The sequence below is a fragment of the Lathyrus oleraceus genome, chromosome 5 (assembly GCF_024323335.1).
Source record: "Lathyrus oleraceus cultivar Zhongwan6 chromosome 5, CAAS_Psat_ZW6_1.0, whole genome shotgun sequence".
NCBI classification, from domain to species: domain Eukaryota; kingdom Viridiplantae; phylum Streptophyta; class Magnoliopsida; order Fabales; family Fabaceae; genus Lathyrus; species Lathyrus oleraceus.
Window position 1 is genome coordinate 568,343,283 of NC_066583.1, and position 18,999 is coordinate 568,362,281.

The 18,999-nt window shown below is 35.5% G+C and overlaps 1 protein-coding gene and 1 pseudogene across 1 annotated transcript; both read right to left on the reverse strand.

Annotated features, from left to right (window-relative positions):
• The window catches only part of LOC127082110 (TMV resistance protein N-like), a 49,529-nt pseudogene that overhangs the window by 15,512 nt on the left and 15,018 nt on the right, over nt 1–18,999 (reverse strand).
• On the reverse strand, nt 1,472–15,795 carry LOC127086524 (TMV resistance protein N). The gene is made up of 3 exons (XM_051027301.1): nt 15,508–15,795; nt 14,826–15,404; nt 1,472–2,180 (listed from the first exon to the last, which is right to left on the reverse strand). The coding sequence occupies exons 2-3, from the start codon at nt 15,041–15,043 to the stop codon at nt 1,574–1,576; spliced, it is 825 nt and encodes a 274-aa protein (XP_050883258.1). The 5' UTR covers nt 15,044–15,404; nt 15,508–15,795; the 3' UTR covers nt 1,472–1,573.

Consider the following 18,999-nt stretch of genomic DNA (forward strand, 5'->3'; position numbering starts at 1 on the left):
CTAGGTTGTAGGCCCCTATTAGTCGGTCTAGTCTATTTCCACCCCTAATGGGTAGCGGATTTTTTAGGACTGGTTAAAAAAGCCTTGAAAAATATAAGCTTTAATTTTAAAGAAAAGCTCTACGATTTTCCAGCCTGACGACCCGATCCATATGGGATAGTCTATCTTGACAACTCTAAAATACCCCATTATGGATGCGTTTATGGGGGCGTGGTATTTCAATTGACTTGAACTAATTAAACTAAGGATTAAAAGGAGTTAGAGGTTCAAGGTTCATGTCATGGCAAGCTATAAATATACAGTAAGAATTAACTACTAATAATTTTTCATTAGAAAAATGACGCGCTCATACAACAAGACAAGTAGTGTTTTACTCAATCAAGTAGAACTAATGCACAATCAAAGTCAAAAAGAAAGAGATGAGATAACAATCATCCGAGGTCAGGGCCATAACCAAAATCTGGATGGGGTAAATATATAGTACCCTTTCTATTTCTATATATAGGTTCAACTCAAAGTCCTAATCTATCCATTTTTACCATAAACCTAAACAAGTCGAGCTTTGATCCTAGTGCACTGCTAGCAAAAATCACTATAAAACAATACTCAACAAGAATATTTGGTGCTCAACGTGATTTTGCAGTAAAGATAGTTAGCGAGTCACACTCCATACACTATGTAACGTAGGCTAAACATTCATATGAGGATAATGACTCTTTTCACGCAATTCAAACCACTACAGAAGAATTGTAGTGCCAAAATGAAAACTTACGAACACATGTCCAAGTTATCCAACAAAACAGAGTTGTAGGAAGATGATTCATATTGAGAAAAGCACAAGTCTTACATTGGTTGGAGATAAAGTATTAGAAGAATTTATATAGAGTGACACCCATCACCGAACAAGCTGGTTTTGTAAGGACGAGTTAGGCCTAACTCTAAAATCACAAGTCATCAGTTTGAATCCCCTCGTCTGTCACTGGAGGGCAGATTGTTGGATTGATTTATCCAGTGTCACCGATGCGATTAGATGGGCTTAATATTCCAACCCATGATACATATGATGGGTTATGTAGGCTAGGTGCAGTCCTTGAGAGCTCTATACTACAAGAAAATACAATTGCAGCCTCACTAACAATAATTGCTTTTATCGTAGTGGTATGCGTTTGATCCAAAAATTGATATCAAAGCTTATTGATCAGACATTGGGTCATCCACCGTTTGAATCCACGTACCAAGTCTAAAAAAAGTGTTGGGGATGAGGAGGGTGTATTGGGAAAATCTCAAATCCTACATTGGTTAGAGATAGAGTATTGAAAGAGTTTATATAAAGTGATATCCTTCACCGTACAAACTGATTTTGTAAGAATAGGTTAAGCCAAACTCATATAATTCAGACGAAGAATAAGATGACCCTCAACCATTGTGCCAAGAGATATGAGAGACTACAATTATGAAAAATTTTAAATCACATAACTCGGAGAACTCCATGGGAATCAAGAAATATTTGGCTTCAGAGAACACTAAGATGACTATCATCATACTTGTGGAACCTTTAAAGTGAAAAACCCTTTTAGTTGAACCTCAATAGTGGAACCTCATACACTTGATACGACATGCGTGTATTTTGAGAGACTAACCATGTTCCATACGCTTTTAGAATATGCTCATCCCTGGTTGTAATGATCATTCTACTTCCTGTGCTAAGAGATTCGGGATTTAAAGCCAATTCTTCCACTTGATCTAATAAATCTACATTGTCAAGAACTACAAGGAGCTTCCTGTTGCATAGTCTGTTACGAACAATTCTAGATATTTCAGATGGGCTGTACATATCTAGATTGTTTTCATCCATGGTTTGCTGAAGGATTTGTTTCATTACAGCATTAGCTCCACCATCTTTATAAATTCTGCTTACATTCTCAATAAAACAGCTTGCATCAAACTGACCGGAGACTTTATCATACAAGGCTGAAGCCAGAGTTGTCTTTCCGATTCCAGACATCCCCCAAACACTGATAACTCGAAATTTATCATTAGTAGAGCTCACGTCCATAAGGCTGTCTAATTCTTCTACTCGAGGTTGTATCCCAATAAGGTCATCAGCAAATCCTGAGAGTTTATGACCCAGTGTTTTTATTACCTGCTGAACAATATTCTTAATCTCTTGAAACTCTGGCCTGAAAAGGAAAGAAATCAAACCGAAAGTTATCTTACTTTTTCAAGTTCTAGGACTTTAAATAAAAGGAGGAGACAAAATAATAAAAACTTCGATATTATTCATAAAAACTTAATATTCACTTAAAAATGGTTTTATACAAAAGACTCGGATATTCATAACTCAATTCTAAATAAATAGAGAAATTAGAAAACAAAAAGTAACTGTGAGTGGATTCTCTCAACTTCCAACACCTATTTGACCCTTATAAATTCTCCAAGCCCATCACTGAGAGCTGTCAATACGTAGAGATGTTAAAATGAGTCATTCGATTTTTACAAATCTTGAACTTTTTAGGATTTAACTAAAACAACCTTGTTGAATATGAGTTTAAAAATTATTATCCGAATCCAGTTTTAGATTGACTTCGGACTACCTTGTTTTAAATGGATTTTTTTAATAAATAATTAAAATTAAAATTTCATAATATTTATTATAAATGAAATTAAAAATTATATTATTTTAAACATAAATACTATATTATTTTTTATAAATACTATAATGTGCTTTTAAATACAACACATGTCTAAATTGTGAAAAATAATATTTAAATATTTAATATAAAAGAAACTAATTGAATACGAGAAAAGAGTGTTGATTAAATTAATATATAATATTTAAAAGATAAAGATTATATATAATAGTGAAAAAATTTAGTGAGGTGAGAAAAATCAATGTATTATATTGAAGTAAGACAATATAAGTATTAATATAATAATGGGTTATAGGGGTGGAAATAGGTTGGGCCGAGCTACGCTTTGCCAAGCCTAAGCCTGACCAGCCAAAAAAATCGAAGCTTAAGTCTGACTTATAACCTATCATTGGCTTATTTTTAGGTCTGAGTTTCACCTTTTCGAAACGTGATTAACATGTTAGCCTACATAAAAGTCTATTCATTTTAGACATATGTAAATAAACCATTCAAATAATATTTAATTAAACTAACAAATTAAAAGATCAATGAGACTAAAAATTTGTTTGCATTGACTTATTTTAACTTACCTATTAACATTAATTTTGTAATACTATTTGTTTAAGCGAACTAATGAAAACAACTTATGACATTGTTCATAAGGTGTTTTCATCTTATTTTCATAAGTTCTCCAAGATAATAAAGTTTACTTATGTATTTTAATTCAAATTATAGAACATAACATAACGATGGTAAAAAAAATTATTCATATATATTTAAATAGGTCGAACTAATAGGCTTAAAATGTTTTTTAAGGCCTGAGGCCTAACCTTTTTAACTAAATATGCTTATAAAATAGTCTAGGCCTTTCTCTATTTAAAAAAAAGTTTGGCATGACTTGAGCCTATGTATGCTAGGCTGTAGGCCCCTATTAGTCGGTCTAGTCTATTTTCACCCTTAATGGGTAGCGGATTTTTTAGGACTGATTAAAAAAGTCTTGAAAAATATAAGCTCTAATTTTAAGGAAAAATCCTACGATTTTCTGGGCCTGGCGACCCGATCCATATGCGATAGTCTATTTTGACAACTCTACAAATACCCCATTATGGATGCATTTATGGGGGCGTGGTATTTCAATTGATTTGAACTAATTAAACTAAGGATTAAAAGGAGTTGGAGGTTCAGGGTTCATGTCATGGCAAACTATAAATATACAGTAAGAATTAACTACTAAATAATTTTTCATTAGAAAAATGACGCGCTCATACAACAAGACAAGTAATGTTTTACTCAATCAAGTAGAACTAAAGCACGATCAAAGTCAAAAAGAGATGAGATAACAGTCATCCGAGGTTAGGGCCATAACCAAAATCTCGATGGGATAAATATATAGTACCCTTTCTATTTCTATATATAGGTCCAACTCAAAGTCCTAATCTATCCATTTTTACCATAAACCTATACAAGTCAAGCATTGATCCCAGTGTACTGCTAGCAAAAATCACTATAAAACAATACTCAACAAGAATATTTGGTGCTCAACGTGATTTTGCAGTAAAGATAGTTATCGAGTCACACTCCATACACTATGTGACGTAGGCTAAACATTCATACGAGGATAATGAGTCTCTTCACGTAATTCAAACCACTAAGGAAGAATTGTAGTGCCAAAATGAAAACTTACGAACACATGTCCAAGTTATCCAACAAAAGAGAGTTGTAGGAAGATGATTCATATTGGGAAAATCACAAGTCTTACATTGGTTGGAGATAAAGCATTGAAAGAATTTATATAGAGTGACACTCATCACCGTACAAGTCGGTTTTGTAAGGACGAGTTATGTCAAACTCTAAAATTGGTTTTAGTGCAAGGTCACCAGTTTGAATCCCCCGACTGTCACTCACTGGAGGGCAGATTGTTGGATTGATTTATCCAGTGTCACCGATACGTTTCGATGGGCTTAACATTCCAACCCATGACACATATGATGGACTATGTAGGCTAGGTGCAGTCCTTGAGAGCTCTATACTACAAGAAAATACAATTGCGCCCTCACTAACAATAATTGCTTTTATCGTAGTAGTATGTGTTTGATCCAAAAATTGGTATCAAAGCTTATCGATCAGACATTGGCCCACCCACCGTTTAAATCCACGTACCAAGTCCAAAAAGTGTTGGGCATGAGGAGGGTGTATTGGGAAAATCTTAAGTCCGACATTGGTTAGAGATAGAGTATTGAAAGAGTTTATATAAAGTGATATCCTTCACCATACAAACTGATTTTGTAAGAATAGGTTAAGCCAAACTCAAATAATTCAGACGAAGAATAAGATGACCCTCAACCATTGTGCCAAGAGATATGAGAGACTACAATTATGGAGAATTTTAAATCACATAACTTGGAGAACTCCATGGGAATCCAGAAATATTTGGCAACAGACAACAATAAGATGATTATCATCATACTTGTGGAACCTTTAAAGTGAAAAACCCTCTTAATTGATTTGAAGGACGCTAAATTTCACTTGTACATCAATGTACCTCGCCACTCAATCAATTAATATATAGATTTTATTTGAAAATTAATTCACTGGTTTTACGAAAGCAGACATTGACGAGTATCGACAACAATTCTATTTAATGCTTGTCAAGAATACTTTGAACCTTAAATGACTATCTTGCTCATTTTAATGAGACAATGATATATGTAGTTAATCTTATTAGAATGTGTGGATTGAGCCTAAATCATTCCTAAAGAATCGGCTTGTAGGGTACTTATAAACACATGTTTATGTCATAGATTGTCTGATGTGAGACTCTTAACACCCCCTATCACGCCTAGGATTTAGGTATCTGGCGTGAAACTAAATGGTGTGTGGTCCAATGGATCTTAAGCGATGTTTTGATACCATTTTAGAATATGTGAGTTGAGTCTAATTCATCCCTATAAAACCGATTTGTAGGGTGAAGATTACGCCCCACTTATAAACATATGTTCAGGGTATAGATTATCCGATGTGGAAACAAATCTTAATTAGGAGACATTTGTAAGAGCATTTTATAATGGCTTGAGAGCATTTTAATGAGTCCTTAACACATAAGAAACATATCGACATGCAAAAGGTCATGAAACATTCATAATACTACATTCAGAAGGATATGAAAGTAATGAAGAGAAGAGAAGTCGAGATGCTAAAGAGCGAGCACCACACTGAAGAGAGAACTATTCACAAAAATGACAAAGCATCCTTCAATGCAAACTAACACCTATAAAGGAGACAATCAAAATTTCCAACCACTTAATTTAATGCAAGGATAGATTGCATCCTAAAATAAATCATGCACACCCGGATACTAAACGGACCATAAAACCCAAAAGAACAAATGGCCTTTTACTCTGACCAATGATGCTTTTACCATCGAGTAAAGGGACATGGCATTAAGAGTACCTACCAATTCATAAGATAAATTGAAAGATAATTTCATAAGGGACACTTAAAGAAGAACACACGAGATTACCAAAGGGAAAATGGCTCAAGAAGCAACTCCCCGAAAAGGCCGAGGTCTCCGAGATCCTCGGTAAGAGGATTCTCGCGAGTAAGTGAGATTAGGTTGTTCAAAAGACGATGCGGAAGACAAGTCAACTATGTTATGTTTACTAAAATAAATTGAAGATTTCAAAGACCCTAAACATCACTTTTTGAACGAAAGAGGATGGAGTCATTCCTCACGAGGATGACCCAATGGTGATAGACAGTTATGATTGATCTTAGAAGCTCTCTTAGCATCTTGTTCTAGGAGGCTTTCTAAGGATTGCAACTAACCTTGAAATAGCTAACCATACAAAGGAGCTCTTATAGGATTCTTAAGTGAAGAGGCACATGTGGAGGGTTTTACACCCCTCAATAAGACGTTTGACACTAACAAACATGCCAAAACAATGAAGGTACATTACTTGGTCGTACAAACATCATTTTTTTCTTAAAATATCATCATATGACGATCCAAATTTAATGCACTATAAGCCTACCTCTCCATGTTATATTTGGCGGTATGGGTGGACATCGGGTCGAATAGGAACATAGGTATTTTGCTTAGGTACTTTGGACATAGGTACTTTGCTTAAGAAAAATTCAGTTCCTTCTTTGGATACATGTGTTAGAGAACTTCTCATTACTCAAGGAGCCATGTCTCATGAAGCTGTTGTTTTTGAGCCGGTGACAGTTGCATATGTTACTCAGAGTAGAGGTAAAGGTCGTGATACGAGACATGTTCAATGTTTCTCTTGCAAACAATTTGGACATATTTCTCGGAGTTGCAGTAAAAAGTTTTGTAATTATTGCAAGCAACAAGGTCATATTATATCTGATTGTCCCACACGTCCTCCGCGATCAACACAATATTCGGTGCAAGCATTTCACACAACTATAAATTATGTAGGTGGTTTTTCTGTTATTAGTGCATCTAATGGTGGTACTCTGCAGTCTGAAATGATTCAAAAAATGGTACTTTTCGCTCTTTCAGCTTTGAGAATTCAAGGTAAGTCTTCCAGCTTTTTGAATTTAGGGTAAGTCTTCTTTGTTCTCTTTTTTTTTAGAATTGGTCTTGTCGTTATTAGAACAAGTGGGGGTAGTTTTAAATTATTAACAATTAATAATCTTGAGTGTGTTCCAAAATGATAAGAAATTATGCAAGTGAAGGTTAATTTTTAATTCAAAAATAGGTAACACTTGTGAAGTGTTGCAGTAACCAGTTTGTATTTTGAATTGAGAAATAGATAACACTTCATGAAGTGTTGCAGAATGTAATAAATTACCGCCTTTGAAAACTGTTGTTGCATGAGAAATAGTGCAATGTTTGAAAAATGTTGTTATAGGCGAAAAATGCAATATTTAGCAAAAGTATTGTTGAAAGTGTGTGTTTAATCAAGGATCCCAATCTTATGAAATAACACCAGTTTGGCCTATAAATTGAGCATTCAGGATTCATAATAAGGTATTATAAAAGTTTATATTCTTCACACAAAACTTTGGATTTCATCTTTCCTACATTAGAATTCTCACCAGTCTTGTGCAAACTCGAGTATAGGTTGAATTATCATTGGCATTCATACGTAAAAACTCTAAGAGAATTTGAGAGTGCTTGAAATACTATAAGAAAAATGATTCGTTCACAATTCTAGCCTCGATCTATTTAATTTACAAATTAATTATCTAACATTATTGTCAATTCTAAAATGGGTGATTGGAAAAATTGGATGACTCAAAATAGGGAGGTTGGTGGTTTTTCGAATGATGTGGCCGTTTTTTGTGACAAAATTAATTTAACTTTTAAAGGTAAAAGGAGTGAAGTGGCTAATCATCTGTAATTAATTGCTGATGATTAAATTGAAAGTAAAGCGGAGGTATTTAGGAACAGGTTGGTGTTTAGGTGAGTGGTTTTGTGGTTAGTGTGTGTGGTGTTGTTGATTCTGATGAAGATTATAATTTATAATATCAGGGGTTTGAGTAGAATTTTGGATACACTTAAAAAAACACATTCACGAGGAAGCTCTGAAATGCGTGTTTTTTTAGATAATATAATTTGACTTAAAGAATGTAGAGAGAAATTAAATAGGAGATCGGAGACCTACGAAAAGTCTCAGAAGCATGTGGTTTCCCTTGAGAAGAAGCAAGACAATGTATATGAAAAACAATTTTAATAACACACACAATATTCCTAACTTGAGGTGAAAGATGAAGATTATGTAATACCACAAATTGTTGAATTGTAATTTCTTGTGTCGAAACAGGTTGCTCGACAGAGTAAGAAAGTGTCCAACCACCTAGTGTGTTAAGTAGTGTTAGCTATTTTGGGCTTTTATAATTTTGGGCTTTTATAGTTTTGGGCTTTGACTTGAGGTCCAAGTTAACCTAAATCTATAAATAGAGGGAGTAACCTTTATTTTTGTAATAAAGTGAATAGAGCATTCATAACATTGTATTCACAATATTTTGCAGTTGCAAAGTGAATAAGAAATTTTCCACAGTTTATGGACAGAGAGAAACTCTGCAGAATTTTAATTCTTCTTCTCCTTCATTGTTCTTTACACTCTTTCTTTCTCCATTGTTCTTCTCTTTTCGTTGCTATTGTGTGGGTAATAACAATCTTGTTCATCAAGATTGATTGAAATTCTCCATAGCTTTTAGGGGATTTCCAACATCTGGTATCAAGAGCTCCGGTTAATCGATTCGTGGGAAGAAAATTACCATGTCAACGAATCATCCAAACAGACATTTTCCAGCAACTGGTGAATTGATTCAGATGGAAGATAATGAAAGCATAACTGATTTCTTCACCAAGGTTACGAAACTGGTGAATCAAATCAAGGTATGTGGAGAAGTGTTGACATCAAGATCTGTTGTTGGAAAGATCTTGAGGTGGTTGGCTCCAAAGTTCGACCACGTGGTAGTAGACATGGAAGAGTCGAAAGATTTGTCAAAATTGACAAAGGAAGTGAAGGAGAATTTCGACCCAAAGCGCAGCGGAAATTAAAATTTCTCCTTTAGAGATCCTTACGAATGGTCATGATCAGTGATAGAATATTTACCTCTTGTGACGGTTGAAACCTTTGGTGCAGATCTCTTGTGACGATCAAAACCCTTTGATGCAGATCCACGAAGCGATCACGAACGTTGAACAATGACAACGTCTCTACTCAGTCCACACGAACGGTTTCCTTCAATCTCAGTGCTAGTTGGTACGAATGAAGGCTTTGAGTGAGAGAGAGAGAGAGAGAGAAAAACGAAATAATGCAACCGCACTTTGTGCTTCTGCACAAGGGTTCTATTTATAGAACCACTTGTGTGGGCTTCAAGCTAAAAGCCCACTTAAGTGTATTTTGGCCCATATCTTATAATATGCCCAAAATCACTTAAGCCCATGGTACCTTACCATATTTCGTATTCTACTCAAGTACACCGTACCTTACGATGTTCTATAATCCACTTAAGGGCACCGTACCTTACGATATTCCTTAGTTACTCTATCTCTCATCAATCCGTCCTTTGTGTGTGACCCTGTAGGTTTTCGCGGCGTTGGCAATTATATTAAATCATGTATTTAACATAATAAACAGTGAGCGGTATCTAGCAACACATCACTGCTACCCAAGACACGAAAATGTCATGTGATCTGACAATTCCTTCTGTGATAATACTTATGTGTATAATTACCCTTTTGCCCTTATGTCTATATTGAATACAAGGCATAGACCGTGTCATCCTTGTCCAGTTCAATATTGGGCCCATAGACATTTATCCTGTTATGCAGGATGGGCAAATTCCATCTAGGTCACTCATGTCCCTCAGCATGCTTCGTGGAGTACCCATCGACTGTCTTTATGGTTATCCAGTTACGGACAACGTTGAATCAGCAATAAAGCACTCGACTCTACATCTAGGATCCATAGTGGTTTCAGGTCGAAGAGTGGAATACACTATTATCACCATGAGAATAACTTATGACACTTTGCATAACTTTCTATATAGTGTTCTCACAGCGGGTCAATCCGGTATAAATATTACTCCTAATATTCATACCTATGTTTAAGACTCGATAACTCTTTATCCATGATCCATGAGATGTGATCATCAGTCTACAAACATAATAGTCTTAATGCTTTAATGTTATCCCACTTCACACTAAAGCTCGACTACAGATACTTTAAGAATAGTGTCCTTATGTTTAATGTGTTCTCATGATTAAGTCACACTTAATACATTAAACGGACTAGCTATTCTAGGGACTTTATTAAATAAACGTAATAAAGAAAAAGCCTTTTATTATTAATAAATAATTCGATACAAGTACCAAAAGTATTGGCCTCTAGGGCTTACACCAACAGGAAGAGCTTCAAGGGACGCTTGAATCTCATGAACAAAGAATGGATGAAAGAGCTACAGGAAAGTTGAAGAGTGATATGGCTTTGCAGGCTCAATCAACAAAAGAACGAAAATAAAAAGGTAGTTGGAATGACAACAAAGGTAGAGGAGGTTACAACAATTTGACCGATCAAAATCAGCAAGAAGGAAATTGGTCGAATCAGAGAAAACCCTGGAACCAAGGCAACCAAAGAGGTGGTGTTGTAGGTAGAGGAAAAGGTGGTGGTCAAAAGCCAGACAAGAGTCACATTCAGTGTTACAATTGTCAGAAGTATGGTCACTATTCTAGTGATTGTCGAAAAAAGTAGAAGAATCAAGAAACTTATGCAAAGCTGGCGAAATATGAAGAAGAAGAGACGTTGCTGATGGTTACAACAAGAGACGAAGAGAGATTCAAGGACTAATGGTACTTGGACTCATGATGCTCATCACACATGTCTGGAAGAAAAGATTGGTTTGTCAACATAAAGCCCTCAATGAAGAACATGGTGAAATTTGCAAATGACAACACTCTAGCAGCTGAAGGTGTTGGTGATGTTCTAATTATGAGGAAAGATGGCAAGAGGTCAGTAATTTCAAATGTGTTGTACATATCAGGCATGAAGAGTAATTTGCTCAGCATAGGGAAGTTAGTCGAAAAGAACTACAAGGTGTCTATCGAAGACAAGATGATGAGAGTTCTCGACTCAAATGGAAGGTTGATCTTAAAGGCTCCAATGTCTCAGAATAGAACCTTCAAGATTGAGCTTAATGTGATAGAGCATAAGTGCCTTGCAATAGCAGCCAGCAGAGATGAATGGATATGACATTATAGACTTGGCCATCTCAATTTCAAAGACATCAAATATTTGAAGAGAATAAATATGGTTGCAGGATTACCAGAAATCGACATTCCAAACGAAGTGTGTGAAGAATGCGTGCAGGCGAAACAGCATAAGAACAACTTTAGTAAGGATGCAGAAAACAGGTCGAAGGCAATTTCTGAAGTCATATACTATGATGTATGTGGCCCTCTCCAGGTGAATTCGATTGGAGGTAACAAATACTTTGTTACATTCATAGACGATTTCAGTCGATTACTGTGGTCTTACCTGATCCAGAAGAAAAGTGAAGTGATCAAGGTATTTGCCAAGTTTAAATCTATGGTCGAAAGACAGAGCGGTTGAAAGATCAAGATTTTGAGAACTGATAGTGGTGGAGAATATATGTCGAAATATTTCGATTCATTATGTGTGAAAGAAGGGATTGTGCATGAGGTGGTGCCACCCTACACTCCACGGCATAATGGAGTCGCAGAAAGGAAGAATAGAATCATCATGAATATGGTTAGAAGTATGTTGAAAGGCAAACATCTACCCAAAGAATTATGGGGAGAAGCCGTGTTGACTGCGACATCTATCCTGAACATATGTCCGACGAAGAAGCTAGAAGGAATCACGTCAGAAGAATATTGGTCTGATGTCAAGCCAATCTTGAGTCATCTGAGGGTGTTTGGATTTATAACACATAGACATGTGCCAGATCAGTTGAGAAGAAAATTTGATGACAATTCCAATCAGATGATCCTGATAGGATATCATTCGACTGGAGGATATAAGTTGTTCGAACCAGTGAATAAGCAAGTAGTGATCAACAGGGACGTGATCATAGATGAGCTTAAGGAGTGGGATTGGACTGAGAATATCAAGAAAGAATCAGTGAGAATCTTTTATGATGAACCAACTAGTGAAGTCGAAAGAGAAGTTCGACAGGAAGAAGTCAGAGGTGAAGCAAGTACAAGTAGATCTCAAAGAAAAAAAAGACACATGCCTGCAAGGTTGCAAGAATGTGTGATTACATCGGATGATGTGGTCGATGAAGAAGGTGAGCTGGTACATTACGCTTTCTACGTAGATGTCAAACCTGCCAATGCAGCTGAGACATTGAAAGATTCGAAGTGGATGAAAGCAACAACACTTGGTCACTTGTCGAATTGCCCCAAAATAAGAAGGCAATCGATGTGATGTGGGTATACAAGGTGAAGTTGAATCCCAAAGGAGAAGTGACTCGACACAAGGCGAGACTTGTGGCGAAAGGATTTCGTCAGAAAGAAGGAATCGACTTCGATGAAATTTTTGCACCTGTTGCTAGGATCAAAACAATCAGGTTGGTTGTTGGTCTAGCAAACATGAACAACTAGAAGATGTGTCAAATGGATGTGAAATGTGCATTCCTGAATTGCCCCTTAGAAGAAGAAGTTTATGTTGCACAACCAGCTGGGTTTGTGAAACAAGGCGAAGAAAGAAAAGCGCACAGGCTGCATAAAGCCCTGTACGAACTTAAACAAGCTCCAAGAGCTTGGAACAAGAAGATAAATGGATTTATAAGGGAGAAGGAATTTGTGAAGTGCAAATATGAACATGGAGTATATGTAAGAAGAAGTAAGAATGAATTGCTTATACTATGCCTCTATGTCGATGACCTGTTGATAACAGGTAGTTGTAAGAAGGAGAGCGAAGACTTCAAAGGTGATCTCAACAAGGAATTCGAAATATCAGATTTGGGTGACATTTCATATTTCCTTGGCATCGAATTATACAAGAGTACTAGAGGTTTGATGATGCATCAAAGAAGGTATGCAGGCGAAATTCTCAAGAGATTTGAGATGCAAGATTGCAACCCAACTTCGACTCCAGCTGAGCCAAGATTACAATTGTCGAAAGATTCAGATGAAGATGATGTCGATCCAACCAAATATAGAAGACTTATTGGGTCACTTCGATACCTTTGTCATAGAAGGTCTGACTTAGCATACAGTGTAGGTATGATGAGTAGGTTCATGCAGAAGCCAAAGGTATCACATCTAGCAGTGGGGAAGAGGATATTAAGGTATCTGAGAGGAACTCTCGACTATGGAATTTTGTTTCCTGCAGCTGATGAAGGAAAAAAATGCAAATTAGTGGGATACACCGACTCAAGTTGGTGTAGTGATGCTGAGGATCGAAAATCCACAGCTGGTTATGTGTTTATGCTAGGTGGTGCACCAGTTGCGTGGAGTTCGAGAAAGTAGCTAGTAGTGGCATTATCGTCGTACGAAGCAAAATACATAGTTGCTTCTCTTTGTGCATGTCAAGCAACATGGATGGTGAATCTGGTCGAAGAGATAACAGCGAAGAATCATGGAGCAATTACCATGAAGATCGACAACATGTCAGCTATCAATTTGGCGAAGAATTCGATAGCACATGATCGAAGCAAGCACATCGAGATGTGGTTCCATTATCTTCGAGAGCAGGTAGAAGATGAGAAGATGAATGTGGAACATTGCAGAATTGAGAATCAGATTGCAGACATCATGACGAAGGGATTGCAGGTCGAAGTGTTCGAAAGACTAAGATCTATGATAAATGTAGATAACTTAGACACACTGAATTAGGTGGTGTGTTGAATTGTAATTCCTTGTGTCGAAGCAGGTTGCGCGACAGAGGAAGGAAGTGTCCAACCACCTAGTGTGTTAAGTACTGTTAGCTATTTTGGACTTTTATAATTTCAGGCTTTTATAGTTTTGATCTATGACTTGAGGTCCAAGTTAACGTAAATCTATAAATAGAGGGAGTAACCCTTATTTTTGTAATAAAGTGAATAGAGCATTCATAACATTGTATTCACAGCATTTTGCAGTTGCAAAGTGAATAAGAAGTTTTTCACAATTTGTTAGCAGAGAGAAACTTTGCAGAATTTTAATTTTTCTTCTCTTTCATCGTTCTTGACACTTTTTCTTTCTCCATTGTTCTTCTCTTTTCATTGTTATTGTGTGGATAATAATAATCTTGTTCATCAAGATTGATTGAAATTCTCCATAAATTTTGGGGGATTTCCAACACAAATTACACAATTTAAATATATTGAGTTCATAGTACATAGACAAGAAATAAAAAAAATATGTAAACCATCTAGCAAGGTGATTAAAATAGTGAGAGGACTTAAGCCATTTTATGGATTTTTTTAATTAATCATATATTACCAAAATAATGACGTTTTCAATTTATTTAGCAAACTCGCGTTTAAAGACTAAACGTCAACCGTTATGACGCATGCATTAGATTTTTATACACAGACGTCACTGTAATTGACGCATACATGCAAATGTATGACCATGCGTCACTGCAATTAGCGCATACATAAGAATATAATTGACAAAAAAAAGGGTTTTCATTTGTAAAATAATTTGTTGAACACGTTGAACTCAGTAGAAAATGTAAAACAAGTAACAAGAAAGGGAAAATTACTTACTTGTTCCTGACATCCCAACCGACAAAGTTAGCTAAGACGTTCATAGCATTCGTCCACCTCACAACCTTATTCAGATCACGTTTGAATTTCTTCTTGTGTAAAACAAAGGCTTTTCGGTAAACCCCATTCTGATTTCGTACATGAGATGGATCCACGGCATAAAATACCGGAAATACTTTTTGATTGAATTCTTTAGAGCATTCTGCAATAGTAGCCATCTCTTCCAAACACCACTTGGATTCCACATATCTTTCAGAGAATACAACAATAGAAATCCGTGAATTTTTAATTGCTTGTACAAGTTGTGGGGAAAGGGACTCTCCTTTCTCAAGCCTTTTATCATCCTTGAAGACGGAAATACCCTTTCTAGTTAGATGATCATAAAGATGATCAACAAAATTGTTGCGTGTGTCAGGACCTCTAAAACTGATAAACACGTCATGTCTACCTCTTCGATTGTGAGTATTATCCAGGAAGAATGGGAAGGTTCAGCTCCTTGCCTCAAATTGGAAAATGGCAAACAATTCGACAGGGCAGAAAAATGTTGCTGGAGAAAGGAAGTACACGAGAGTGACGTATCTATGATAGGAATTGAAAATGCAACAACAAAAATAAGAATATAAGTATACAAAAATAACGTGTAAATGAATAGATTTTGATAGTGGAGTAGAAGCAGTGTTACCTGAAATATTTGAGTTTGAATCCATGTTGTCTCAATTCGTGAATTCATTGTGTTCGACTGTTGAAGGAAGTCGAGTTAATATACTAGAAGATTGTAAGAAGGAAAGTCAACGAAGAAGGGTTACTCGTAACAACCACATTACGAAACTATTGTTATTCATTCAACAGAAATTGATATATACTTGGTTTGGTGCACGTCTTCCTTAGACAAATGCTACTCAGAAATTTTCAACAAACTTAAAATATGATGTAACTTGCTTGGAGTGCTGGCTAATATACTCTCAACATCGAACATTCAACTTCCACGTCCATAATTAATTTAGTATTTAATTTTCTTAGTCTTGTGCAAAAGTATAATTTTATTAATTTATCCCTAATTACAATTAATCAATTATATAAATAAATTGAGTCAATGTATCTTGTGATATATAAACTAACCTATATTGTCGTATTCTTAATATATCATGGTAGGAAAGGGTTAGACATGAGATGTCGGGAAATAAGGAAGTTTACTTTTTGTTTTAGACGACTTTTTTTTAAATATGTTGGTCTATAGAAGATATTATATTTAAGTGGGAATTAAAGATATTGTTATGGATAGGTTAAAGGACTAATCCGTCTAAATTTTATTTTATTTGATCTAAATATAAAAAGAGTTCACACATTAAGATAAATGTATAATTTTTTGTCTTTATTTTCATTAAATTCATCTTGAATTTTGAATTGACTTTATCGTTGGAGAACTAACCATACAAGTCCACCTTGCGCCACTGTAAAGGAGATCAAACTCTCTAATGAACAAGATGTCTTCATCAGGAAAATCAAATTTCATGGGTTGGTAATCTTCCACTAGTTGATGTGCCAAATAGTCATACAACACACTGTCTTTGATGACTTTTTGTGTGACGTATTGAATGTCGTATTCAGTCAAAACCATTTGCCAACGGACAACACTTCCGGTCAGAGCAGGTTTCTTGAAAATGTACTTGATCGAAGAAGATCAACAACGTAGTGTGAGTCAACATGTACTGCCTCTGTCGTTTGGTAGCCCAGACAAGGGTGTAACAACCCAATTTTAGTAATTATTTCTTATATTATTATTTTATTTTATTTTATTTATTTGGAGTGTTAATTGATTAATTGGTCGTTAGATAGTATAATAATTGATTATATTAATTAATTTGGTGTGTTAATTAATTATTTAGTTGATATGAGATATAATTGAATAATTGATTATATTAATTAACTTGGTGAATATATTGTGTTAGTTTAATTTAATTGAACTAATTAGAGATATTTTAATATTAGGTCTTATTGGGCCTAATAATTAAATTAGAGGTATCATTCTTTAAGCCCAAATATAATACTAGAATATAAGAGGTAGGAAAGTGAGAAATAGGATTCATTTGATCATTTGACGACAACAGAGAAAGAAAAGAGGAAAAGTAAGGAGAAGAGGAGAAGAACAAGAGAGAAGCTAAGGTTTCTAGAAAATTGAAGAGGTAAGGGGGGAGAATCCTTATTATTATGAGTTAGTATGATTGGGTCAATGGGTAGAAATATGTTACGTTGGAATCCCTAAATTTCATGGTTTTTAAAATTGTGAGGTTTTGATGAGTATTCTTGATTTGTGGTGATTTAATTGTGTTAAAACTGTAAATTAACTTTATACACTTAGAGTATTGTATGAGTTATAATTTTCTGAGCGTTTGACTTTTTACGGAATCGAAATCGGAGGTCCGAAAGTCCTCCAACGATGAAAAACGCAGAAAATTCTGCATTCTGTTTTGTGTTAACGCAGGAGTTGCATTCTGTTTTGCGTTAACCGGTTAACCAAAAGCGTTAACCGGTTAACACTGTTGAAAATCTGCCAGGAAGTGCATTCTGTTACGCGTTAACCGGTTACCTAAATGCGTTAACCGGTTAACACTGTTGAAAAATGAAAATTTGAGATTTTAAAGGCTGTATTCAGTTTGAAATGAACGTTAAGTGTGCGTATTTGATAATTAGCCTATATTTGTGAATGATATATTGTTATGAATGTGTATATGTACCATTGGTGGATAATTTATAGAGTTGAATTATGGTGATATGTGGGATGTTAAGATGGTAGAGATGATCTTAATTGCATATGTGTTGGTATTTGTACATTCATTCATGGCATGGTCGGCTTCATGGTGGAAGCGGTGAAACTGTGGGTTCACATGGTAATAGACGTTGATCCTTGAATGGAAATAGGCGTAGCAGACGTTGATCCTTAATTGGAAATAGACGTAGTGGCTTTGATCTTGTTCGGATCGGAAGCGTGGCTTGTATTCTAGATATTGAATCGGAAAACGGTGAAACGTTGGGTTCACATTGCGGTACCACATGCATAGAGTCACATGTCTTGTATTGAGTCACATTAGAGTTATGTGATAATTAAGTGTATGCATTGTTGTGATTGTGATGTGTGTATGAGATATGGTAATTGAACTTGGTGATGTTTGGATACATAATTTGGAAAAATATGTGATTATGTGATAATTGTAGTTATGTATATCATTGGGAATATAGTTTGGATTTTAATATTATACTCCTTGAGTTGTGATGGATGTTTGAAACATGTGAAATAAATGTTGGTTAGTATTATTTACATGGTTATACAAGGTGTGATGAATTCCGTTAATTGTTGATTTAACCATTGTGCTTTATTATACTTCTTCATAATGATTTGAATTCTTACCCTTCTGTTTGAATTTTGCCTTTACATGGGCATCGTTGAGATACTCAAGAGTAGTATTGCTAAAGTAAGTGGAAGGTAGCTTACTCGGGATTTAGTCGGAGAGTTCCGTGTTTTGGTTTCGAGACTAGGTAGTGAGTCAATGCTCTGGTCATGTAACACGGGGTAGATTAGTAGTATTGAACTCATATCTTATTTAGAAAGAGAAAAAAAAACACAAACAATTTTGCCTATATTTTATTACTTTTTTCATGTGTATAGGAAATAGCAGAAATAAACCAAATAAATTATGGAGGGTTTTTTTTTTAATACAAATCATGAGTTACGTCCACTCTGGAAACTTGTAAGGCTGCTACTTGAGAGATGAACATTCACTCCCCTTCTCTCGTCTTCATCTTCCTCAGTAACATACCAATTATAAGGAAGCTGAATTCTAGGCCTTTTCTCTTCTTCGGCAACACCCAAATTATGACGAAGCTGAATCTCAGGCTTTTCCTCTTCATCGGCATCACGCCAATCATAAGGAAGCTGGATTTCAGGCCTACTGCGGCTCCTGCTACTTAAAGATGCATAATTATTTCCAACAAACTTTGGTCCATTGAAAATATTTGTCCCCATCTCTAATGTAGTACTAGAGAAATCCTTGTTCCATACCATTTGTATTCCCGAGTTTAACAACTTGAGATCTCTGTGAGCTTTGAATGTGATAGTTGCTCCTGTTGACACGAAATGGCAGTGGGGCCTAGAGATATAAATTAGCCAGGTATGTTT

Excerpts from the sequence above, each read along its gene's own strand:
- LOC127086524 (XM_051027301.1), bottom strand. The coding sequence starts at position 15,043 with ATGGCTACTATTGCAGAATGCTCTAAAGAATTCAATCAAAAAGTATTT. Across the intron at positions 2,181-14,825 it reads GGTTGGGATGTCAGGAACAA|GCCAGAGTTTCAAGAGATTA; the intron begins GTAAGTAATTTT and ends TTTCCTTTTCAG.